Source organism: Leptinotarsa decemlineata, unplaced genomic scaffold (assembly GCF_025532065.1).
Source record: "Leptinotarsa decemlineata unplaced genomic scaffold, Ldec_3_MD MMD2_tig00026361_RagTag_RagTag, whole genome shotgun sequence".
In the NCBI taxonomy this organism is placed as follows: Eukaryota; Metazoa; Arthropoda; class Insecta; order Coleoptera; family Chrysomelidae; genus Leptinotarsa; species Leptinotarsa decemlineata.
In genome coordinates, this window is record NW_027412704.1 from 1,601,397 (window position 1) to 1,628,277 (window position 26,881).

The 26,881-nt window shown below is 37.1% G+C and overlaps 2 protein-coding genes across 5 annotated transcripts in view; one reads left to right on the forward strand and one right to left on the reverse strand.

Annotated features, from left to right (window-relative positions):
• LOC111513598 (uncharacterized) overlaps positions 1-25,646 on the reverse strand; it is a 45,210-nt gene extending 19,564 nt beyond the window's left edge. The window contains exon 1 of one of the 4 annotated variants that reach the window (XM_023169819.2): positions 25,515-25,646. In XM_023169819.2, the coding sequence (XP_023025587.2) occupies positions 25,515-25,609 (95 nt within the window). In that variant the 5' untranslated portion in view covers positions 25,610-25,646. Of the gene's footprint in view, positions 1-282; positions 1,106-13,096; positions 13,377-25,514 lie in introns of those variants that run through there. The other 3 variants (XM_023169818.2, XM_074185045.1, XM_074185044.1) reach the window with 3 other exon arrangements.
• Positions 16,829-26,820, forward strand: LOC111513599 (uncharacterized). Its single transcript, XM_074185046.1, has 4 exons — positions 16,829-17,146; positions 17,650-17,967; positions 21,883-21,997; positions 26,627-26,820. The coding sequence occupies exons 1-4, from the start codon at positions 16,997-16,999 to the stop codon at positions 26,731-26,733; spliced, it is 690 nt and encodes a 229-aa protein (XP_074041147.1). The 5' UTR covers positions 16,829-16,996; the 3' UTR covers positions 26,734-26,820.
• The last annotated feature ends 61 nt before the right edge of the window (positions 26,821-26,881 follow it).

Below are 26,881 nucleotides of genomic sequence, written 5' to 3' on the forward strand. Positions count from 1 at the left end.
AAAACTCGCTGAAGAAATGGATTATACACTAGGTGCCTTAAACATTGCAGACAACGAAAAAGCTGATTAATTTCCCGGACACGGATCCATGTAGTGGAAAATCAGTGAAGGGACTGTCTATGAACAGTACTGAACTACTACTTCAACAGAGCAGTTGGTCTGTACAAGTAGTACAAGAAAGTAAAACAGAAGATCCGGGAATACAAAGACACAAGAAGTCAATTACTATTGTAGACGTCCAAAATGTATGTGTAGAAGACAACTATCCAACTCGATACCTACTTGTCTTCCTCTTCAGATCTGTTGGGAAGGTTGACGTGCAGCTTCAAAGATCCAGCGACGGTGTTATCAGCTCCTACGTCGCTGACGTTCTCAATCCCGGTGATCCTGAAGTTCCTCCTGACCTCCAGGACTGGACTAGCACTCGGGGTACTATTCCCGGATCGGTTTCCACTGAGTGGTACCCTCGTGGGTACACCCACAGTACCGTGGCCGCACGGTTTCACACTCACATGCACTTGTTCGGGTTTTTTCGGCATTTCGAAAGAAACCGCGTTGTTCCGGGACATCGTCGCAATGATATCGGGATTAGCGGGTGCTATCGAGTCGTTTTTCTCGGTAGGTGTCACAACACTGGATGCATTTTTTTGTGAGTCCGCGTCAGATTCCGAGAAATAGTTTGGCAAGGGCCCACTCTCAGTTTCCGACGCAATCTCCGAATTGCTGGTGATTGTCTGGCAGGTATTTTTACACACATCTTCACCTTGAGCGGGACTTCTAGGCTGCTCTTTCGGATCTTTGGTTCTGCGGTCCGAGTCTTTCTTGGATTTCCTGAAGAAGTTGAACATCGTTGCTTCTAGCACATGAGTTACTTTCGAGAGGAATTTCGTGAAATTCACGGAGCGGCTGAATCAGCCAGACTGGAAAATGATCGCAGAACCGACTTCTGTTTTAAATTTAGATCCCCATTTTGTAACTATCTCAAGTTTTGTGTTGGTTTTTTTCGTGAATGTCTTCTCTGGTTATTTTCAACTCGTTTTTAATTTACTACCGAGAGCTACTTGAGATTCCCGAGGAAAGATTTGTGAAGCTAACACGGTGGACTGGGAAAATTGAATGAACAGTGGAAACGTTGTGAAAATGACGGGAATGACGTGAGTTTGTGGGTTGTTTTCGAGGAGGGGATATCCTGAAATAATTTTCGGTTCAATGGAAAATGTCAGTGACCTTGAGCTCACGAAATTATTCTTCGTAGATCAATTCAACTTCAGCGATGAATATATTAAAAAAACGGTGTGCACTAGAGTAACAGATAAACTCAATATCTACGTTGTTTGGGTTTCTCCACCTTCACTAATTGAGGCAGTTAACCTCCATTTTTTTAAATTATTAATAATAATAATAATAATTTAGCTCCTTTCCAGCCTGCTAACGAAGTGGTAGAAGTAACAGTTCTACCACCCGTTGGCCCGGCTGGAGAGGAGACTCGTACCTTACCACCAATGGAGACGACCATCAGAACACGCAGGGCGCTCCACAGAATTAGGCCCCTGAAGCCACAAGAACTGGTTCGTTTGGATGCGGAGGTTCATAGGGTTCTAACAGAAGAGGCTGACATCTGGCAAATCAACACCGCCGTGTATAGCGTCGTCCAATCGCTTTCCGAATCGGAAGGACGAAATCCCGGCCTTGCGGTTCGGAAGATTGAACGGCGTGTACACAAGATAGAGGCTAAGATCACGTCGGCGAGACAACACGCGTCTCGTATCCAATGTGTGATGGATTGCAGAGCGGCCAATAGGCCTTTCACGCCGGCAGTGCGGCGAATAGCCGCTAAACTACGACGTATCCATCACACTTCAAGTCAAGGCGTGCTGCTGACCACCAAACAGCACTGCCTTGATAGGATACGAATACTGGTGGCTGCTAAGAAGTGACTAGTGAGGCGAGCGAGAGGTATCGCGGAAAACCTTAGGTTCCGCGAGAAACCTTCTCGCTTATTCCAAAAGCCTCCACGTGTTGTGGATTATCCGCCGAACGCTGATCAGGTGGAATCCTTCTGGAAGGATATCTATGAACACCCGCAGCCACTCAACTTAGACACTCCAGCCCTGGCGCAGTTCGAAGCTTTCAACAGAGAGCTTCGACAGCCCGAGCTCAAAGAACTACGCAACCTGATAACCCCGGATGACGTTCGAAGAGCCCTTGTGGGTTCCAAGAACTTTGCTGCTCCAGGCCCAGATGGGCTGAACACTTATTGGTGGAAAAAACTACCAAGCACCCACCGCCATCTGGCCAGAGTTTTCAACTCATGGCTGGACGGAGAGCAGCTGCTTCCGGATTGGCTTGTCGAGGGGCGGACCGTTCTTATCCCCAAAAGCGGAGATTTGTCGATTCCTAAGAATTACAGACCGATAACATGCTTGAATTCGTGTTATAAGTTGTTTACAAGCATCTTATTCACACGAATACTCATCGCAGTTGACCGAGTGTTCGAACGGATATATGAGCAGAGAGGGTCGAAGAAAGGAGTCGCTGGATGTGAAGAAAACCTGCTCATCGATAGATGTTTAACGCTCGATGCCTTGCGGTACCCGACAAAATAGTGAAATGCATTGAACAACTGATACCACTTTGGCGAACTCGCTTCACCATAACATCTGGTCAAGCAAGAGTCCAAACAGGGTGGGTCACTTTCAGAAGGCGTGTATTTCAGGGTGATTCCCTCAGCCCCCTTCTCTTCTGCATCTCACTATTGCCATTATCCATTGCGCTCAGAAATACTCGAGGGTATAGCTGTGGCACCCCCGGAAACCGGAGGCACAAGGTCACCCATTTGTTTCATATGTATGATCTTGAACTTTATGCCTCTGGAGAGAAGGATCTCCATCAGTCCTTGAGGGTGGTGGAAGAGTACATGCATGCTATCGGTATGAAATTCGGGATATACAAATGTGCAATGGTCCATCTCAAAAGAGGACGATGCGGGGACTACGGAGAGGATGTGCAGCTCTTAAATGGAAGCATCCTACACCATCTGGATGCCGGAGAGACGTATACTTACCTCGGGGTGGAACAACGCCACTCACAAGAGGTAACAGCAGTGAAAAACTCTCTCCGCGGCAAGTATCAGCACAAACTTCGACACATCTGATCATCGGAACTGTCTGAGAAGAACAAAGTTGCTGCAACAAATATGCTTGCCGTTCCAATCTTACTCTACTCGTTTGGAGTAATGAAGTGGACTCGGGAGGAGCTGTATCAACTCGACGTAAAGACCCAAAAAATTATGCATCTCTATAGGAGTTTGCATCCCAAATCGTCCGTTCCACGGTTGTACTTCCCCCGAGAACAGTGAGGCCGTGGACTTTCGAGTTTGGAGTGTCTACATGACAGAATGGTACTGGATATAGCCTGTAAAGTCGTCAGGAGTTCGGATCCACTTCTCTGCATGGTCCGTGACCTAGCAGACCATTAATTAAAATCATACCGGCTTGCCGCACTAAGGCAGAAATCTTAACCGCACAGATGCAGAAAGCTGGCATTCTTGGCTCACTGCCCTTGCTCAGGGCACATTATTTTCGTATCCAATGATCACTTACCCCACGGTATGGGGAGTGGTCATTGGTTGATAATGCTGGCGCGCCCTCCCGAATGTATCGGGGCTTCGGGGGATAGGGCCTGACAAGCGCACACTACGGTGATAATAATAATAAATGGGCTTTATTTATTGACATACATTGTTTATAAAGAAGAAGTTGATACAAAAATCAATGGAAGGGCGAAGTTCTGCCGAGGAGGTTTCACAACTTAACCTAGGAGATAGCATGTATTATATAGAAATATAAAAATAACTGCCTTATTATACATTGGTAAGTGAGTAGTTCATGAATCTTTGTGAAACTAAGAAAGAAACAAAGGTTATAAATTCCGAAGTAAATATTAAAAATCTATTTAGCTTAAATAAGGTAAGATATATATAAAAAAATACACCAAAGTGAGACAAAGGGAAAACCATATGAGCAAAGCATAACATGAATATATTATCTATGCAGAAGACTTTAGATATGTTTTCAACTTTTTCTTGAAATTACATATGGAGTAGTGTCTTAATTCACTGGACAGAGCGTTATATTGTTTGATAGAGTTGTAAATAAAACTACGAGAAAAGCAGGCTGTCGAGTGTTTTGGAAAAATAAAAGTGTGACTGTTTCGTGTCCTCCAATTATTCTGAGATTTGAAAGTTTTATATCTTTCATAAATATAATTTGGCTTTTTATAAATGAGGAATTTATGTGTATTGACGAGTAGGTGGAGCTGCCAGGTTTTATCAGTCGATAACCAACCTAACTCCTTGAACTTGGGGAATATATGGTAAAATTTTCCCACACCATAAGAAAGACGAATGCAATTGTTTTGTATTTTTTGTGAGCGATTTACATCAGTTTGTATCAAAGCAGGCCCGTAGATTATATCGCAATATGCTAATCTAGACAATATGAGGGGAAGTTTCAACTTCAATTTGGAAGTCATAAAATCTCTACTTTGATAAAGTTGACATAAGATACAGTACGAGCTACGACAAAGTGAATGTATATGTTTGTGAAATCTCAGATCATCATCTAGCCACAAACCCAAGTTCTTGCTTTCTGTAATTATTTGTAGTAAGTCTTGTCCAAGTTGGATTTCAATTCTTCCTTCAATTTTCCATATTTTGTGTTTTGAGCCAAAAAGTATCAGCTGAGATTTTTTAGAATTCAATTTCAGGTTATGGGTTTCAGATAGATCCAGTAACTTTTGTAGATCGCTCTTAATTTTTTCCATGGCCACCTGCCAGTTACTTAGAGGAATTTGATAATAAAACTGTCGTCTGCATAATGATGAACTCTGCAATGATCAACTATTTAAAGGAATTCAGATATATATAGAGAGAACAGAATTGGGCCAAGGAAAGAACCCTGAGGTTCTCCATAGTCAACAGATAAAGCACTAGAACACTTTCCGTCAGGACATACTGACTGAGTCCGGTTTCTGAATCCGAAAAATGACATTTCCCTACACAGAATATTGTGATCTAATGTATTGAATGCTTTGCTGTAGTCCAAGAGTACCATGGCAGTTACTTCATCATTATCAGTTGCTTTGAATGAATCTTGGGTGATGTTGGCAAGAGCGGTGGTGGTGCTATAGAATGTACGACATCCAGATTGAACATTTGTCATTAAACTATTATTGTATACAAAAGAATCGAAGACTTCAGATAGGATAGGCAGTTTGTAATTCAAAATTGTTTTCCCAAACTCTTTTGTTTTAATTATACGCAAGAAACTTGAACGAACTGAATTGTTCAAATGATTCAATGTAACTTTCACTGCCATATTTTTTGAGGTGAATCACAAGAACTGCAAAAAAATACTTCAGATGACGAGATAAGTGTGCTATATATTGGAATCTTGGGGAAGTAAAACCGTTCCCAAGGAGTAAGGAGAAAGTTTGCTACTGAATTCCTAATCAAATTGCTCGTTTGAATTTCACATATCCACTCAGTAAGTGTGCTGGATGGTTCAACGCGTAAAGCTTTCATTTAATTTATAGACTCGCTATTTTCGACCACACCAACGTCAGCGTAGAGCGTCAGTGCATTTCATTATAGTTAAACTTAGATGCTACTATAACCCGCTTTCGTACAAAATATTGATATTATCGATATAATCTCTCGCGTATAACAATCAACCCACATTGTATTTATTTTACATGCCGAAAATGTAATTTATGGAAGGCGAATGTAAACTCTGTGCCTATTATAACTTGGCATGGAATCTGAGGTGGGGCTTAAAAGAATAAAAAACAGTTCTTGGTATGAAATGAAAGAGGTTTATCATTAGGAGACGTACACTTTTGAGGAAAAAACGTTTTGGCTTCTTACTTGTCCAACTTAATACAAAAAGAATGTGGAAATCTTCCAAAGAAAGAAAGAAAGCCACTATTTTGAAAGTAAATGATTCAAAAATGTGTGTAGATCATGCAAAAAAGTAACTTTTAGACACAAACTGGAATATAAAGCCCTCTACAAACAACTACTTTCATATGAACATTGAATTATACAATACACACTATTTTCTATCCAGTTCATTCATTATGGAATTGAATCAGATATCATCCACAGGATTGCTACAAAATATAGAAGCCCTAGAGTAGTCGACCTACAGTTCTCCAGGACGAGGAATTGAGGACTTGAAGACTGACCCATCACAAACGGTGCGTAGGATGTCGGAAGAACTGGGCAACAGTTCCCATCCGGTTTTTGATGGTTTAGAATGTATTGAAAAGGTTAAAAAGCTCAAAAAGTGGGTGCCTTGCCATTTGAACGATCGACAGACTCTTTGCCAACAGAATACCATCTATTCAAGCACTTCGATGACTTCCTCACCGAGAGAACCTTCGTCAAACGGCCTTTTTCGACCTCATCGAATCCCGAGCACATAATTTTTATGCTGACGAAATTAATCGACTTTTGTCAACTCAGTTCAAAGTAAACTCATGAAAACGGACAAATCTTTTGGATCAATCAATCATTATTTCAATTATCTTTAAACATTTACGACATTTTGATAACCGGTTGCGGAATTATAGATGTTTGAATTTGGGACTAGGAATTTTGTAACTACGCCACTGCATGTCAGATTTTTTGAAATGAATGTTCATTGAAAAAACGAGTTTATTAGTAACATTCGGATTTGTTAAATATGGGGACATAAAACGATAACCTTTAATTTTAACTTCGTTATTAATTATTAATCTTTTGGAACAAGTATTCAAAATATTCCCCTTGAACCTCATGACAGTAAAACAGTATACCTAAAAAAAATCTCTTTAAAATCTGTTTTTCCGTTAATCAGCTGTCGCCCCCATACAAACGACAACTCTCAGAAGTTGAGAAACTCGTGCGAGATAAGGACTAACGAGGTCTTATCTTTCAACGTGTGATTCCTAACACGGTTGCAGAATCATCCCAGCTTCAACCAGATAAATTCTTTCGAGAAAAATATCTGGTAGAGGCAGGCGGGAATCGAACCCACGTCCTTCCGATCGTGAGTCAGGCACACTACCACCGTGGCCAATTCCACAACTCCTATAGCACAACACAACCTATAGCAAGTAATCATGGAATTATTAGGATGCTGTGTACGAAACTGCTATGTCCAACTGAAAGACGAATTATTTAGGTAAGATGGAGTGCCAATGGGATCGCCACTTTCACTAGTTATAGTCAACATACGCTCTGTGATACGAAGGAAGGTTTCGAAAGGGAACTAGGCATCATCAAAACTGATCTTCAACGGAATGGTTACTCCATACTTTGGTTTAAAAACGGCAAAAACCTCGCAAAGGAGAGAAGCCGTCACAACCTGTACTTGCACTTTCCTACATTAGATGATTGTTGAAAAGGCTAAAAAGCTTGCATTTTCGCGTTCCCAGTATTATAACTCACCGTGAGTCGGGCACACTACGATCGCAAATTATTGTCAACATTTGAGAATACTTATGAAGTAATTCTGTAATTTTGTTTCTAAGTTTCCGTATTGTCACTAGTTGCGTAACATGAACTTCCAATTTGATATAGCCCTGGAAAGAAAATCCGGAGGAGTCAAATCCGGTGAAGTAGTAGGCCATTCCAATGGACCGCGCCTACCAATCCACATGCCTGGAAATGTCTGATCCAACTAATTCCTTACTGGTCTGAAAAAATGTGGAGGCACACCATCTTCTTGTGAAATAACTAGAGTTTCGAATTCATCTTGATTATTGGCCACAATTTCTGCCTCCAAAAACCTGATTTAGTCCTCAGCGAGACAGGCACAAGGTATGTGCATCATTTTCCAAACAGAGGCGACACACACTGTCTTCCGACAGTCCGATTCTCTGCATATGATGATTCAAATGACAGTGACTTGTTAGAAGGCCTGTTAGACATCGTAGTTCACTCCTACTGTAGTCCAACAACTGTTTGAAATCAAGCTTCGAAGATATCTCGAAGATATCTTCGAAGATATCAACCTAGGCAGGTTGATATCTCTGTCCTGGGTCTGCGACTGAAAACACCTGCACCAGAACCGGAAGGTGTTTTTGATCCATCTGTGAACCAACAACTATCTGTTCTTAATATTTCCTTCTCCCGGAGGATCCAGTCCTCTCTACTCAGGAACAGTACTTTATAAGGCAGTTCGTAGTTGACAGTTGGAGGCATAAAATCAGAGGTCATTTCCAGAATGCTGTGACAGTGTTAACCAACCAGTGTCAACAAATTGATTTGTTCAGTTGGCAATGTGCACAAGTCTGTATGCAGTCCTCTCCAGAAAAATGTGGAAAAGAGGTAGATCTAGAAGGATATCCATGGCCGCTGACAGTGTGGTACTGAGGGCACCACTTATAGCCAGGCAAGCCTGTCTCTGTGAGCCAGAGAGCTTCGCCTGAGCCGTTTTCTATAAAGCCTTAGACCACCAAGCAATTGCACATAAGTGATCATTGGGAATGTACATGTACGGGATGTATGTATGTATGGGATTACCTTATGATATGATTTCCCAACATTCCTACCCAAACATTTATTTTCTCAGGAGTTTGAGTGTTATCTTCCTGAAAAATATGTGGGTTTATGTCTGGGCAATATCGGGTACTTCAGCGGTTGACATTTCCGTTTAGAAAAAATACTTTTTATGCCGTTTCGATTTGCAATCAAACAGTCGGATACTTCTGTAAGGGTGATATTCATTTGATGTATGTAATATTTTCAGTTCATAGGGGTGAGATATTCGTTGATGGTAGTTGTTGAGACTCTATTCTCACGAGCAACTTTTGACGTAGACTGCAGAGAGTTATTCACTGCTGACGCGGCGATTTCTATTTATTTCTCGTCCAAGATAGATTTTCTTCCAGCCCCTCTAGCTCTAGCTACACTTCCAGTTGTTTGAAAATAGAAGAGCGTACATTTATAGTATTTTTCAGCATCTGGATATTTCTAGAAATCTCCCTTGTTTTCTAAAAGTGTCTGTCGACATACTCAAAACATTGCAAGTCAGTTTGTCAATTCAAAACCTTCTACACGAGTTTCAGAATATTAAAATCAACAGCATTTTTCAGAAAATAGACACAAGGCTAAATATAGGATCTCATTCGAGATAAATACAAGGTTAAAGACTTTGCTTTGTGAAATAAATAAAGGTTTTCACGAAACGTGACCGAAAAATAGCATTCTCATTCAACAATTCGAAATGTGTGAAACACACTTAAAGAGTGCTTGGATAATAAAAAAATAAGTTTATTAATGTAGTATGATTCAGTGATATGGGTGTTTTTGAAAATGTGATGTGGTTCTCTATGAGAGAAGTGAAAATTAAAAAATCTGTCAATCAACAAAGGTGTCATAAATCTGTCATAAATCTGCCAATATATCAATGTTGAACGAAGTCATTTTCTGAGTAGGAAAATCAGTTTTTTATCGACTTTTTTCGTGTATTTCCACCTTCCACAATATGAAAAATATGAAAATTATAATGGGGGACTTTATACAAGTGTAGAAAGGGCAAACTTTTTAGTTTACCCCGATAAGTTACTGCGTAAAATCAAAGTATTTTTCAGAGAAAAAATGTTCTATTCATCAATAACTTGTCGTATTTTGCCTATAAAAAAAGGGAAGCTATTATTGTTGTGGGTATGACAGTATCTCAGTTAGTATCATTGAAAACATGCCTATTTTCGTTTTAGAATTACTAGTCCAACTTATTAACAACTCGTTTGTGACGGGAACATATCCGGACTTCCTAAAAACCACTATAGTAATTCCAATCTATTAAAGGTGGTGATATTAATGACCCTTGCAATTATAGGCCAATATCGCTTATACCAATTCTTGGTAAAATCATTGAGAAACTAGTAAAGGTAAGAATAATGGAGTTCGTGGAAAGAAATAAAATTCTAAATAGGCAGCAATTTAGCTTTCAGGCTAGGAAAGGAACTGGAGATGCCATGTTTGTCTTCCTTAATGAACTGTACACTACACTAAACCGTGGAGACGCATGTGCGGCGGTGTTTTGCGACCTGTCAAAAGCATTTGACTGTGTAAACCATAAAATTCTACTGCGTAAACTAAACCAGTATGGTTTCAGAAAACAGAGTTATGATTGGATAGAATCGTACCTTAAACAGAGAACTCAGATTGTGAGAACACATAGGCTCTCAGATGGAGTCGAGTGTGGGGTTCCTCAGGGCTCAGTGCTGGGACCAATTTTGTTCTTACTGTATTTTAACGACGTAGTAAATATTACAACCGACGGTTCTTTCACAATCTTTGCTGATGACACTACCATTCTATGGTACGATAAAGATGCTGATAACTTGCACTCAAAAATAGTTTTAGGGATTACAAAGATCAAAGAGTGGTGCGATGCTAATTTACTCTCCTTCAATATTAAAAAAACTAACTGCGTATCATTCCACTGTGCTTTGCCGGATATCCCTCTGGGTGATGGTGCAATAAGAAATAATGCATGTAATAAGTTTCTAGGGGTGCACATGGATGGGGAACTAAACTTCCAGCATCATGTTAGACAGCTAGGTTCAAGGATCGCCTCGGGTGGTTATGCACTACGCATCGTTGTAAATGAACTAGGTACAGCGACAGCAATGCAGGTTTATCATGCATTGATCGAATCGCACATTCGATATGGAATCGCTTTCTGGGGAGTCTGTAATCAAGTACATTTTAACTCAATCTTTGTTCTTCAAAAACGTGCAATTCGCTATCTTTGTAAGGCGGCTCCCAGAGTATCTTGTAAAGAACTATTCAAAACTCGTAAGTTGTTAACTCTGCCCTCATTGTTCATTCTCGAAACTGCCTGTCTAGTATATAAAAACAAAACACTTTACAAGTTCGCTGATGGAATCACCCGCCAGAGAAATGACATAAAACTTCCAATCCCAAAAACAAATTTCATAAAAAATTCATGCATATATAACGCTGCCAAAATATTCAATCATCTGCCAACAGGAATAAAACATTCTGAAACATATGCTGTGTTCAGAAAAAAATTGAAAACTTCTCTTCTGGATCTGGCTTTATATAGTATTACGGGATTTTTTGAGACAGTGTTCACTGACGTCTAACATCAGCTCAGTATGTTATATGTTATATGTGTTATTTAATTTATTTATCTTAATACTAGTTACAACCAATTGAAAATTAAATTAATTGATAGTCCTATATTTTATTGACAATATCATGTGAACCATGATATATCAAGTTTTATGAATGTCTACACTTTGTCGATAAGATTATTGTATCTTCAGACAATAAAGTATATTTATTATTATTATTATTATTATTATTATTATTATTGGCCTCCAAAATGTTAAGATAAGTATTGTATTATTTCTCAGTAAATATAATCTAAAGGAATGAAGTTTAAACGTTCAAGCCAGTCTCGGATATACCTACACAGTAGGTTGATTGGATTGACTCCTGTCAGAAAACAACTACTCCCCTGGCTAATACCACGAAGAGCGTTGGATTATATCCGACAGGCGTCAGTGCAGGAATCTTCACAGAAAATTTCCTGCATACGCAATTGGTAATACAACTGAAAAAGTTGACCTTCAATTTTCGAACGGGCACACTTGCAGACCGGTTTCGGGCTCATTAGCCACTCTTCAGTGCAAGATAGTGGCCATCATCGACCTAAAGTCAATGATATTCCATAATTGAAAATCGCAATTCTTACAGAGTATTTCATTCCTCTTCCTAAGTTGGAGCGAACAACAAAATGTCACTCCATCTAGTGAACGAGGTACTCACCAACTGCATATCCAAAATTTGCCCGATTCCTCTGAATAAGGAAAAAAAACTTTCTTGTTAGTCAGTGGGCTATGCTTGAAGACTGGCAGTCTTCAAGCATAACCCACTGACTAATGAGAAAATTTCTCAGTAAGTTTTTTTTATAATCAAAATTGTTAAATACGACAAGTTACTGATAAATAGAACATACTTTGATTCTACGCAGTAACTTATCGGGGTAAACTAAAATGTTTGCCCTTTCTACACTTGTATAAAGTTCTTCATTGTAATTTTCATTTTTACCATATCAATCGTCCGATGTGGGAGTCGGTGGTTCAAGCCGCAGACTTGTTATACATTGTTACAGCATCATACTTGAAGGATCGTTCATAGATAGTGCTGTTATGATTCGGAATGTCAAAATTATTGAATGTTTCTTGAATGTATGTGACGTTTGGGAAGGAGTTTCTTCACTGAATAAGTGGGATCAGTTTGTGAACGAAACAGACGAAAGGTAATTCTCTTCTGTTTTGCATTGTTAACCAATTCAAATGATTGATTGAAGGAGTCACATGATCTCTGTAATTCAAGCTGAATATTAGTCTAATGCAGGCGTTCTGTACCTTCTGAATTCTTGCAGAATCGATAGAAAGGCCATAGACGACATCGCAATAAATGAACATAGATAGAATCAGTACGTCAGTAAGGGTAATTTTGAGAGAGCTAGTGTCTGTTTGATGAACAAATTTGAGGTTGTAGTCTATATGAAGTTCTAAGCATTATATTTTGTCAGTCAATTCCACAGAATGTCCATCAATATACAAATCGATATCATCTATAGCCCTTTCATGATCTTTGGCTTTTCCAAAAAGTATTAAAGATGATTTACTAGGATTAAGGTTAAGACAGTGTTGCTGTGAAATCTGAACAAAATTTCATTATTGAACGATGTTTCTTGATCAATAAGCTGATTTACTTTATCGGACTAGTACAAGTAAGTGTCGTCTGCTTATGCATGAATGTTTAATAACTTAAGAACTTTGGAGAAGCCAGATGTGTAGATAATAAAGAGTAGCGGGGCGAGAATTGAACCTTGCGGGGCTCCATGACATGCACTCATATTATCAGAGTGACTACCATTTATCACAACAAGTTGCTTTCTATTTTTCAAAAATGAACTGATAAAGTCAAATGCCTCTGTACTGAAACCAAAAAAAACACAACCACAGAAACTCACAAACCACAGAAAACACAGGAAAAACATACCAGTATCCGAAAAAGTTGGAAATGGACGAACAGTCCGCTTCAGTAGGTTCCCCCGTCCTCAGTGTTCCTTCTAAATCACTACTGCTATTGACGTTACTGCTGACAAACCCGGTATCAGAGGAAGTCGACGTTTCTTCGCTGACATCCTCCTCGTCTTCGGTTTCCTTGTTGTCGGCCATCCCGAATATATTTTTGACGAAACTCATAACTCTATTTCATTTGACGCGTCGTTAGCTTGTGCACGACTCGCACATTCGCTAAGTTGGCTAGATAGAAGCTTTTCTGCTATTTGTAGCTCAAGCATGCGAGACCTTGTGTACGGTCACCGTGTGTGCAAAAGCCGTTGTTTAGACGATAGAAATAATCGTTGTTTGGTCTATGTACAGGGTGTCGAGAGGGGAGACGCCGGTCGTAAATGAGAAATCAGGAAGTTCGGAATTTGTCCGGTTTTATGGATTAATTTTCAACTGGCAAAAACAAGTAACAACATTTACTGGCCGATACTCAATGAAAATCGATATTAAAACTAAGCGTAAACCAAAAGTTACTCCTTAGTGTCATTGTTTTTCGAGTTTGAAAGCCGTGGCTTTTTAGAATTTCTTCCTGACGTTTCCCTGGCTAGCCACTCGCGGCAGCGAAATGTCAGGAAGAAATTCCAACAATCCACGGCTTTCAAACTCGAAAAACAGTGACACTGAAAACCTCAGCCGCGAAAGTCTAAACCATTATGTCAGTTACACCTTAATTGCAACCAATTTATAGCATATTTTAGCTGAAGTAAACGGTATTGTGCATACTTAAAGGTGTCGGCGCTCTCAAAGGCCAAAAAACCCAATACAGAGAAATGAATCCGCTGCCAACTACTCCACGTGGACTGAAGAATTGGCGATTCGTATTGGATAATTTTCACTAAACCTTATGAACGCAAGACGCGATATGATACAGGATTACTAAAACCTTTAGATTTCCATCTGATAAAATTAATGAAAAAATCAATTTACGACTAGTACAAACGCAATGAGATTCCTACAACTGAAATCATAAGGAAGAAATTGAATACTTCCGGCCATAACGTGAGCCACTGTCGATTCAAAATAATAAACAAACGTCATGCAGTTATGGAAATCAGAAGAATAGTGAAATTTCGTAACAAATACTCAGAACAAATAACAATATAGACAAGAACAACAATTTGGACGAAACTTGGTAAGACACTCACGACACAGTTACGAAAGGGTGGACTAATGGTTCGAGAATGTGTACGCCTAACATGCCTGCAAACAAAGAATCGCGACTAATCATTGTGCATTGCGGAGGAAGTGAAGGATAGGTTCCAAATTATGTGGAAAAAACTTGATGACTGCAATGTTGTCTATCATAAGAACATATAAGCTAATATGATCGAGGAATGGTTTGAAAACACATTGGTACCAAATTTGGATGTCACTAGTGTAATAGTTCTTGACAACGCTTCCTATCATTGGCGACAGCTCATCAAAGTACCGAATAAAAATTCGAGGGAAGATGAAATACAAAGTTTTTTCAATGGATAACAATTTGTATTTTGAAGATTACTATATCAAAAACCAACTGCTTGAAGTTTTACAGACAAAAACATTTAAAAAGTGTATGCCTTCGAGAGTATTGATGAAAAGTATGGACACACTATACTGAGACTTCCCCCTATTTTTGTATTTTCAATCCCATCGAGTTGATTTGGGGAAAGTTGAAACAAAGCATTAGACGTAAAAATAAATTTCCAAAATTTGATAAGAAGGTGATAGAGCTAGTTAAAGGAGAAGTATCTAATATTACCAAAGAAGACTGGCAGAAAAGGCTTAAAAAGGTGAAAAGGACTTTACCATATCAATATATCACCATTACCATATCAATGGTGGGAATAAATTTATTATGTGAAACAGAGAATATGGAAGACAAATTATCAGAAGCTTTCGAACGAAGTTAGTAAAGTGTTTTTGAAACGATCGATTATATAAAATCGACAAAGGTTAATGCAGTCAAGCTGTTGGAAAATAATTCCATGAAAATCAAAAGATGAATAGATAAGTACTTTCTGATCATTCCCGGTGGCTCTTGAATTGAAATCAATATGGGAATAATCAGAAAGTACTTATCTATTCAGAAACCACTATCGACATGGGTGGAAAAAACACGGCACCCAAAAAAACACGGGCCCGTGAGATTGAATGGGAAATAGTCAGTCAACTCGAGCGAGCCAGGCGAGAGCATTGTTATTCATTTTAGTTGTTCATATCCAGATCGAAAAAGGGGTGATGGTTTCTCACCTGGAAATAAACAGAATCAATAATGGAGAATTATTCAGTTCAGTTATTTGAAATATATTCACTTCGAATGTTCTAGAGGAAGGAAAGTAAACCAGTATTTGCCTAGCTATCAATTCTGTCACATGGCGCAGTCGGTAGGATTCGAACCTACTCTCCCAAAGGGAATCTGATTTCCATACAAGTCATTTAATGAGACGTGGTAATTTGTTCACCGAACTTCTTCACCATTATATCCATAGAGTGATGGTATGGTAGAACGGGTTGTGCAAACTTTAAAAAACATTTGTATAAAAATTCTCCAGTTTTAAACCCGAACAGGTAGTTTTCACTGTTGATTCCGTGGGGTTTATAAAAATAAGAGTGAAGAATTAGTTTTCAGTATGTTATTTACTATGAAAAAGCTGATGTGATAGCAAAACATTCAGTAATATTTTTGGAAATGAAGTTCGTGAAGATCAAATCTTTTCCGGAGCAGTTTGTAAAAAACTTCTATATTTTGTGTTGCCGTTTTGTGTTCTCATTCATATTTAGTCTATATCCAAAAAAGGCAAAAAAATATTTTCTTAGAAGAAAGGCACACTTGCAGACCGGTTTCGGGCTCATTAGCCACTCTTCAGTGCAAGATAGTGGCCATCATCGACCTAAAGTCAATGATATTCCATAATTGAAAACCGCAATTCTTTCAGAGTATTTCAGGGTCTCCAACCCTCTTTTTATTGTATGTAAACGACTTATTGGAAAAAAACAAGAATCCAATAAATTGCTTTGCTGATGACAGCATACTTGTCTCGTCATTCCATTTAGATTCCAGAACATCGGCTACGGAGGCACATCTTCACCGGCAGCAGGATGTTGCATATCTCCAAGAAGATAAATGTCTCCAAAACGGATATAATAATGTCAAATCAGACAATTCTGCTTCGATAAGTTCGTTGGAGGTTATGTGGAATAAACTTCCTGAGAAAGTTTTTTCAAATGTGTTTGATCTCCAATGAATAAAATTCAATGTGAACCGCTTCTTTCCCACAGGCACCGCTCTGAGAACGCCGTAGGGATTTTCCTGTAGTGCTTGTACTTTGTCTTGAAAAAATGCACATCCCTTCTGTTTTCCACATCTTTGTTCTATCTTGTCTCGAATTTCTTGTAATTTTTTTCATCTGTGTTCACCCTCAACTTTTTTTTTTGTTTCCCAAAGAACATTCCAGACTAGTGTAGCTAAAGAGCAATACAACAATCTGCTAGAGACTGAGACAGACTTTGCAGATACTGTTGCAGCTACAAAAAACGGATTGTTTTAAAAATAGCAGCTGGGGTCAGTACAAGATGACTTTTTTGAATTGAACAAAGCGACCAACTTCAATATACAAGCGTATATGAGGTAGGCCCACTGACTAAATCAAAATATTTCAAAATATATCACGGAAGCATGTCATTGTCATAACATTTTCCAAACATCAATTAACAAACTCGCAAACAATGCGAACAACACAAAAAACTTTTGAGAAATAATTAGAACTTCCCAATTTGTCAAACAGTAAGACAAAATAGTTTTTTCGGCCAAGTGGGGTTCAGATTTTTAGATCCGATTTTTGAAATGGAGCCAGCGGAAAATGCAGCTGTTGCAGGAAAGTGTTACAAAACGACGTTCAAACAGCCAGTTACATGCCCTTGGAGCAATTTCCAACCATATCCTCCATCGGCGAGCAAAAATAGAGCAGGTGATTTATCGGCAAATCAAACTTCGGTTAGTATAAAATAAACAGTTTGATGAGTGGATATGAAATTGGTTTCACAGTGAAACACATGCATTTTGAGCTTTTCACAGCTTGGCTTGCCAAATTGATTTTCTAATGAGGCAAAAACCAATATTCAGGGCAGGACTAGGACCACAAAAAATCAATTCAGTAGCCAAAATATATATACATTCATTCATCTTTCCTCATCTACGAAGAATCTTCTCAACTGACAACTATAATCTTTGTCTACCGAATAGGCATTTTTTCGATCGCCAAAATAAACAAGTCACCAGCCTATAGAAATCAAATATAACGTTCTAGTATGAAAGAAACCGCAACATTTCTTGCTTCAAAATATCACATTCATCACCTGAAATCAAAATAGAGACAGTAACTGAAGATAATAATACAAAAATGTGAAGTTTAATTGAATCTCTTATGACAGTACTGCGTACAACCGACTGAATGATGTATGACTGTCTAATTTATTCAACCAATTTCTATTCAACAGTCTTCCGATAAACAAATGTCGTACCCGGACCCCAAACTAATGCCAAAAACTTGCCCATCGCTACAGCAATCTTCCAGCCAATTCTTCTACTTCCTCAGACTGATGCAGCTATTCCCAGAAACACATCCAGCCACCCTTCACACCGTGCTGAGCTTGTGCAAAAACGACTTCTTCTGCGCAGTTGACAAATTGCTGTATGCCAGGAGGTGCAAGACTTTGTACAATCGTAGTCACAAGAGGTACTGCTGCAGCTACAGCGAGCCATATAGGAGGAGGGAGAGGGTGGTGGATTTGCAAGTTCAGCAAGACAAGTCGAGGGTGAGTAAGATTTGTGATGTGTTGTCTCCAAAGGGTTAGATATCTCTATTCCTTTTCTCCACGTGTTAATCCAGTCATTTAAGCTTAAATTAGGTAAGAATCTCGGAATTCGAGATACCCAGCTGTAAGTCTGTAAATACTTGTATATCGACACCCTAAAAGTTGTCTCAAAACCTACATATGGTAGGGTGTAAGCAACTATTGAATTTCAAGGTCAAAGCTCACAAAAATCGGTTTTTTGCGCTTTTTTTTGGAAATATCTCATTTCCTATGGGTTTTTTGCTATTTGTATTTATTATCAAAATTATAGAATACAAAATTCTCTACAAATTTTGTTTAAAAAAATTTGTTATACGGTGAACCGTTTTCGAGATAGAGGGCGGAGAGCGCGCGGTCACAGCATCACTTCAGGTTAACCGGTGCCTCCGGTCGAAAACGCGCCATATATAGTTGATGATCTATAGATAAATCAATGATTATAAATATTTGTCAATTTTTATTAACTATTATATTATATTTTATCATTTTCATCATGCATTAAATCTATATCTATTCAATAATACTGATAACCGTTTACTAAAATTAAAAAATAATTAAGAGAAAAACCTAAATCATAATATAATTACATTCCCATTTACACTAACGACATTTTAAATAGAAAATAATTTAGTGCCTCTTTAAAATCTGTAATCACCGACTTATCATTTAATGAAATAAAGTTTAAACGCTCCGAAAAAGTAATGCCGCTTTCCAGTGTTAACAAATCTGTAAAAATAAATGATTGTAAAGTTGCAGTGGATCCATTATTACTCTTCCAAAGAATTACTGTCAGCAAACAATTTGAAAGTAATCTTGAAGAATATCTTCAATATGAATTGAGTCCGTATCCAACAGCTCTATTTGACAATGATGGCATGCGAAAAACAACAAAATCGTCATTGTATGACAACATGAGCCCAATTGATTTTGTTCTCAATGAAAATAATGTGACGTTCATTATTGATGGCGGATTTCTTCTTCATCATGTTGTATGGAGCAGAGAAGATACTTTTTCTATTATTTTTGATAAATACATGAATTATTTACAAAGGCATTACAGTTCCAAAATAATTGTTGTATTTGACGGATATTCAGACTACAGTAAGAACGTAAAAGCTATGGAGCAGCAGAGAAGACCTGCTGCACTTTCAAAAACGTATGAAGTTTGTTTCGATGAAACAATGGTTGTACCAGTTACCCAAAAAAAATTCTTATCAAATCGAAATAACAAAGATAAGTTCATTAATATGTTAATTGAAAAATTACAAGCTGCAAATATTACTGCTAAGCAAGCCAGAGATGATGCGGATGTTCTTATTGTTGAAACTGCAATTGAAGAATCAAAGTCTAAAAAAACTGCGGTTGTAATAGGACAAGATATTGATTTACTTGTCATTTTAATTGGGCGTACACTGTCTTACGAACAAGAAATTTTCTTTAAAAAAGTTGGGAAAGGTAATGTAGAAACGGAGATATACTCGACTAAAAGTTTTGATAATTATCCTCATTCCAAAAAACATATTTTATTTTTGCACGCATTAAGTGGCTGTGACACAACTTCTGCGCTTTTTAAAAAGGGAAAGAAATCATTTTTAAAAGTTTTTGAGAAACTGACAAATTTGGATGAACTAGCTGCAGCATTTGAGGAAGAAAATTGTTCGGCCCAGAGATTATTAGAGAGTGGAACTCAAACCTTATTGGCAGTCTATAATGCTCCGAAATCTGTGAAAAGTCTCGATCATCTTCGTTATATGCATTACGTCAAGTCTACAAAACTTAATAAACCTGTGCAGCTTTCAAATATTCCACCAACCAGTGCAGCTGCTCATCAACATTTCAACCGTGTATATTATCAAGTTCAAACTTGGTTAGGACATGATTTGGAACCCCAGGGATGGGGTTGGGCAATGCGAAACGATTTTCTGGAGCCTATCATGACAATTTTACCACCTGCTCCAGAAGATTTGCTGAATACAATTTTCTGCAAGTGAAAAGTGATTGTGGTTCGCGATGCGGATGCAGGAAAGCGGGCTTGCAATGCTCTTTAGCTTGTGGCCAATGTAATGGGCAAGCCTGTCTCAATGCTCTACCATATCAGAGCGACATTAACGAAGATGGAACCTTTGACCCCGAAATCATGGAAGAACTTGAGACAAATGTCGTTGAAGACGATAATGAAGACCAGTTTGAAATTTACCAGCAGCCAGAAGACGACGATGAAGAGGAAGAAGATGATTAAAATTATAGATTGTAGTTTTTGTACCCTTTATTCCATTTCTTTATTTTCAATAAAAATTAATGTATTCAATAATATTTTTTAATAAAAAGATGAATTCATAATTTATTTGTTTTTTTTTCATCATGTAAGGAGTTATAAATATTAATTAGGTTAAAATTCAAATATAATTCCTATATTTTCATTAACAATTCTACAATTACATGGGCAGGTAAGTGTTGTTAAATAAATTAATACTGAATAAAAAGTGGATAAGTTAGGAAAAAAATGATAAAATATAATATTATAATAGTTAATAAAAATTGACAAATATTTATAATCATTGATTTATCGATAGTTCATCAACTATATATGGCGCGTTTTCGACCGGAGGCACCGGTTGACCTGAAGTGATGCTGTGACCGCGCGCTCTCCGCCCTCTATCTCGAAAACGGTTCACCGTATAAAAAATTTAGGCTTTGGCTAAATATTGTTGGCACTCTAGTACTAGCCCTGAGGTAAAACGTTGTCTGTTCAAGGCTGATAGGGCTTGTCTACTGTCAGTGCAGATTACAAACATCCTATTTTGGTGGAAAAGTATTTTGAAAAAAGTATTGGCTGTCATGGTTTATGTGGAAATCAAATCAGAACGACCAGCAATTCCACATTGACACCAGGACAAGCAAAAAATGTATAGAGGAGAGTTCACAAAGATCTTTCTGAAATAAGACCATGTAGCTAACTCCCATACCAATCTATTTATGTGTCTTGGAACTATATGATTGTGATATTCTATGAAGTTCAGCATACGTTGCTAGGAAGTCATTTATAACCGCATATGGGTGAACTATAATTCAGGAGCTACATTCACTCAGTTTTCCTGATACCACATTAGCTTTATGATAATGTAGAATTTGGTTGTAATACCACAAGTACCTCAATATTATTGGGTTACATAACAATGTCTTGTTGTTTAATAACGAAGGGTTTCAGTCCCTAACTGAGGGACTACTTTGCCAAACTAAAACGATTTGTGATTGAGCAGAAAGTTAGGAAAGTATGACCTAGTGAATATAAAGTACGCATTGTAATCGATAAGATTATATTTTGAGTAAATATGGCAATATGTGACAATTGTCTTTTGAAGGTTGAGGTTAACTAAAAATCGTATGGATTTGATACTAGTAGCCAGTAGTAGCCAGTGATACTAGTAGTCAGTCCATCTAGTAAGTTGCGGTTGAAGCTTTACTTGTTTCTCGTTTTCGAAGATGAGTTTCATATGGAAGGAGGTCACTTGTTGGTTCCAACTGATGAACAATATATCGATGGGTGTCCAGGTCATTGCAGAATTCCAAATATTTGGGAATCTGTTAACTTATTTCTCCGCACCTCCTTCATTTTTTTCGATATTACTGTGATGTTTGGAAGGTCCTTCTGACCTTTCACAGGTAAAAATAGAATTCAGTTGAATTTCGTACAGAAAGAAAGTACACATTTTTGTATGAAGACTAATTACTTGTTATTGACGGACATATAACATAGATAAATTTCCTGAATAATTTCGATAGGCTGGTAAAAATATTTTAATCTCATGCTTGAGATGGATCCCAAGCCACATTTCAAACTACCCTCGTATATCAATCCATTGTTTCGTGATGCAGGTGCCTGAATCCGTCTCTGTACCAGTTTTATTTTCCAAAGATGACGCCAACAGGGAACCTTTACTAGATTTAACGATGAAAAGCGAATCGAAGTTAGAAGAATATGGTGAAAATGGTAAGTGAAAATTGAAATAACTCTAATTGGGATTATACGATGATTTCTTTATCTCAGTAAATTGGCTGTGTTTTTTCTTGGCACACAGAAATTCTTCTCTCTGAAATGGCGAATTATAGACCAATTTCAGTGTTACCAGCTTTATCTTAGATTATTGAAACATCATTACATTCTAGATTGGTTGAATATCTTGAAAAGATAAAATTATTATATGATGGGCAATACGGATTTCGAAAAAATTGTGACACAAAGTCAACAGAATTAGATGCCATAACCCAATTACAGCTAGATTTAGATTCAAACAAAAAATGTGGTGTTCTGTCATTAGACCTGAAAAAAGCATTTGATACAGTGGACCATAAAATTCTTTTGAGAGTAACGCATAATATGAGTATCAGAGGTTTAGTTTGTAATGGGTTTGAAAAGTATGAAAGCAATATGTCTACTTGAATGAATAGAAAGCAATATGTCTACTTTGGCGACATAATCAGTTGAAAAAAATATATGTGAGGTACCGCAAGGATCAACAATTGGGCCTGTTTTGTTTCTTATATATTTCAATTATTTGGCTACAGTAAATGTATTTGGCAAGGTACAAATATTTGCTGATGCCACAACTTTAATTTACAATGAAAATAGTGTACAAGAAATCAAAATTAATATTCCAAAAGACCTTGATCAAATATCTTTATGGCTTCAATGCCATAAAATGACACTGAATTTTCAAAAATCTTCATATATCAAACAGGTCTATATCAATTGATTCAAAAGATCCGTTTAAGTTTAATAATGAAAATATTAAATACTCTCCTAGTGCTAGATTTCTTGGTCTTATTCTAGATGAAAATGTATCATGGAGAAAACACATTGAAACGATAAGAAAAAAATTAGCTCCCTCAATTGGAATTTCATTCAAAATGGAGGAATGTTTTACCCCTAAAATACCTCAAACTGGTTTATTTTTCATTAGTATATTCCAAAGTTCGATATCTTGTATCAGTATGTTATATGGCAACATATTTCATCCTCAATCGTCGCGAAACGCGACGAGTCTCTTCAATTTTGGGAATAGGAAAAAGTCGCAGGGGGCCAAATCTTGTGATTTTGGTGGCTGAGGCATGATTACGATGTTGTTTTTGGCCAAAAAATTACACACTAGCAATGAGCATGTGCATTATCATGATATATAAGCCCTGAATACCGGAATTTAACGGACAAACAGATTTTAAACAGACGTAGCCAGCGAAATTTTAACATTTACCTAATTTTTTCTACAGTACACGAATCTACAGTGTACCCATTTTGAATGGAAACACACCCCTAAAATTTGAAGTTAAAAACCGATTTTAATATTTTTTTTTGAAATGTCAAGTACTGAAAGGTCTACCTTGGGACAAAATTTGAAATGTTTATTAGTTTCAAGGTATACTACGAAATTTTTTCTTAGTCGAAAATCGGGATTTTTTATTCGCGATTTCTTTATTGGAAAAATCACTACGCCACTGGATTCAGAGTGCCTCTAAACAGGTGTGACCAAAATTTCATGAAAAAATATTCATTATTAACAAAGTTATGACAACTCAAAAATTCGAAAACTCACACAGCAAACAGTTACAAAAAAACACCCTATATCAACAGATATAGTCATGAGAATATTTTTTTATGATTTCAACAATGAAGTGCCGCCAGATGAAAAAAAAAACAAATAGCGAAAATATTTTTAATGAAAACGGAATTACATTCAAGTTTTCACGCAAATTAACTAAAACTAAGACCTAATATTTCAATTTAAATCTTAGTTGCCATGGAAATGATATCACAGTTTGACAATTGTGAAAGATTTAACTGTACTATTGTCAACGATATTCACCTTACAGTTCTTCGAATTATTTTGTGTCATGGCTGCAAGATTGAGCGTAAGAGAGAAAATTGAAATTGTACGCCTTTCGGGAGATGACGTTAGAAGTGCTAGAGAGGTTTGTAGAGTATTTAATGAGAGACATCCAGATCGTCCTCGTATTAGCTGTGGTACAGTAAATAAAATAAATAAAACATTCAATGAAACTGCTGCAGTATCAAATATGATGTTAAAAAATAATCCTGTACAAAGACGAAACAGGAATGACACGAATGTTTAGATTATTTCGGAAATAATCCTAATGCCAGTAAAAGGAATGCCACTTTAGATTTGAATATTCCACGAGAAACTATTCGGAGATGTCTCAAGGCGAAGAATATTAAACCTTTCAAGCCAACATTTTTACACACACTTCAAGAAGGCGACGAAGCAGGACGCCTGGAATATTGTTTATGGACCCAAGGGGAATATTTAAACAATAGAAATTTACTAAAAAATATTTTATATACCGTCGAAGCCACTTTCACTACAAATGGAGTAGTGTCATCACAGAATTGTCGCTATTGGGCAGCGGATAATCCTAACTAGGTAATAAACTGTAAAAGCCAGTATTCCAAAAAAATCAACGTCTGGTGTGGGATATTGAACGAACGAATTATTGGTCCTTTCTTTTTTGAGGAAAACATTAATGCGCAGAGGTTTCTAGAATTTTTAAACACAGAGTTTTGGGATGCTACTCACGAGCTGCCAATCAATGAACGATCAAATTTAATTGTCCAGTTAGATGGGTGTTCAGTTCATTATGACCTAACCTAACGAACATTTTCCAAACCGATGGATAGGCCGAGGTAGTCCGTTTATAGAGTGGCCACCCAGATCTCTAGACCTCACAGTTTTGAACTTTTTTCTCTGGGGACTTCTCACACGACAGGTTTACAAAAACCGCTCAAGAGATAGAAATGAAATTTGTGCAAGAATTCGACAGGTATGTGCAGATATTAGCCCTCAAGAACTAAGGAACGTAATCAGAAACATCCGTAAGCGCTACGACACATGTATCGAAATACGTGGTGTATTAGTAGAGGCTACTAGAATATGAGTTAGAATTAATTGTTGCACTGAATCGAAACATTTCAATAATTAGTTATTAGTTACGTTTATTAAAATTTTTTGCTTCATTGTTAGTTGAATTGTGTGAATGTAATTCCGTTATTTTCATTAAAAATATTTACGCTATTTGTTTTTTTTTCATCTGGCGACACTTCATTGTTGAAATCATTAAAAAAAATTATATATTGTGACTGTTAGCTGTGTGAGTTTTCGAATTTTTGAGTTGTCATAACTTTGTTAATAATGAATATTTTTTCATGAAATTTTGGTCACACCTATTTAGAGGCACTCTGAATCCAGTGGTGTAGTGATTTTTTCAATAAAGAAATCGCTAATAAAAAATCCCGATTTTCGACTAAGAAAAAATATCGTAGTATGCCCTGAAACTTTAATGAACATTTCAAATTTTGTCCCATGGTGGACATTTTAGTACTTGACATTTCAAAAAAAAATTATTAAAATCGGTTTACAACTTCAAATTTTAGGGGGGTGTTTCCATTAAAAATAGGTCACACTGTATAATTTACAATTTAGTACAAATCAACCCACCTTTGAAACATCCACATTTGTTCTCTAACTTGTAACAACACAACTGCTACCAACATTCTGCAATATTTTTTTACCAAGGCGTCGTGACATTGCATTCGATTGTTTATTAAGCCTAGGATGGAAAAAATACACACACACAGCTGATGTTTTTACATTTCTGATTTGAACTCTCCAAAATAGAATTGAACTTCAAATGTGACACAAATAGAAGTCATGTGTTTCAAAACTAGGCGTAAAAAATGCTTGTAACTGTTTACCCATGTCTCATTTTCAATAATGAAACGAAATAATAGCAAAATTCCAGGTAGCAGTATCGATTAAAATGTATAGACTATGCATTTGGAGGAATGTTGGCTTAAACGACTGGCGTCATTATTTTGGTTGGTTTCCGGCTTTTGTCGGGGTCTTTTTTGGTTAAAATCTTGAATTGTTTCAACCGCAACCGCGGCAGTCATTTTCAGATATTCTACTTATACCTCTGGAATTGCTCAAAAATACCTTTGGCTGCTTAGGCTGAGTATGAACTCTCTCTTGATTTAATTTTCGTTTCAATAACTTCAGTTACTCGAGATTTTTTAAATTCTGAGTAACTCTGCTCTATCCAAATTGTTATATTTTTTTGGAAACTGCTTATATGTTCAATCTATAAGTTTGCAAATTGTTGGTATCAAATCCACTGTAGATTGTGGATATTTTCAGTGGGAATTGAATATATTTCATTCAGAAACACTGATATTTCGTTGGAGGTAACTATAATCAATTATATAGAAAAGAGACAACAATTCAACATCGGGACAGTTCCCATGAACTTCAAACAAAAACTGAGAATTTTCGTTTTATAAAAATGTCTTTCCAAGATAATTGACGGATATTCTTGATCTGAAGGCAATGTCTTTCATTATCTCCTCAAATATATCAAACATTCATAAAATTCAACCAATAACAAGAACGTTTTCCTTCCGATTGAGTGCTATCGCTATAAAGTAACACCCTGTATATCTAATGAAATTGCTTTGTGAAAATATGTAACCTAAAAAAAGCTGACTTCAGTCAAATATTCATTTAGAAATTTTGGAAAAAGTATAAGTGATTTTTCAATTTTTTTTTTCCAGAAATATCACTGGCTCATGTTGAAATATTCAAAGAGGAATCTGAACAGGAAACTCAAACAGGAAATACTCATCAAGACAATCCATCTAGAAAAGGGAATTCCTCCTGAAGAAGTTCTTGGTTTTTCGATACATTCTCAACAGTTCACTTTTTTATTCTGAACATGTTTTTTATTAAGTATAGTTACCAAAGAGAATCCTTGTTTCAATACGAAAATTTCAAATGCGCCTTTCCCGGGTAATATTACAGGCTACTGC

Coding starts and splice junctions, on each gene's coding strand:
- LOC111513599 (XM_074185046.1), top strand. CDS start 16,997: ATGGAGCCAGCGGAAAATGCAGCTGTTGCAGGAAAGTGTTACAAAACG. Junction 17,147..17,649: donor TATCGGCAAATCAAACTTCG/GTTAGTATAAAA, acceptor TCTATTCAACAG/TCTTCCGATAAACAAATGTC. Junction 21,998..26,626: donor AGAAGAATATGGTGAAAATG/GTAAGTGAAAAT, acceptor TTTTTTTTCCAG/AAATATCACTGGCTCATGTT.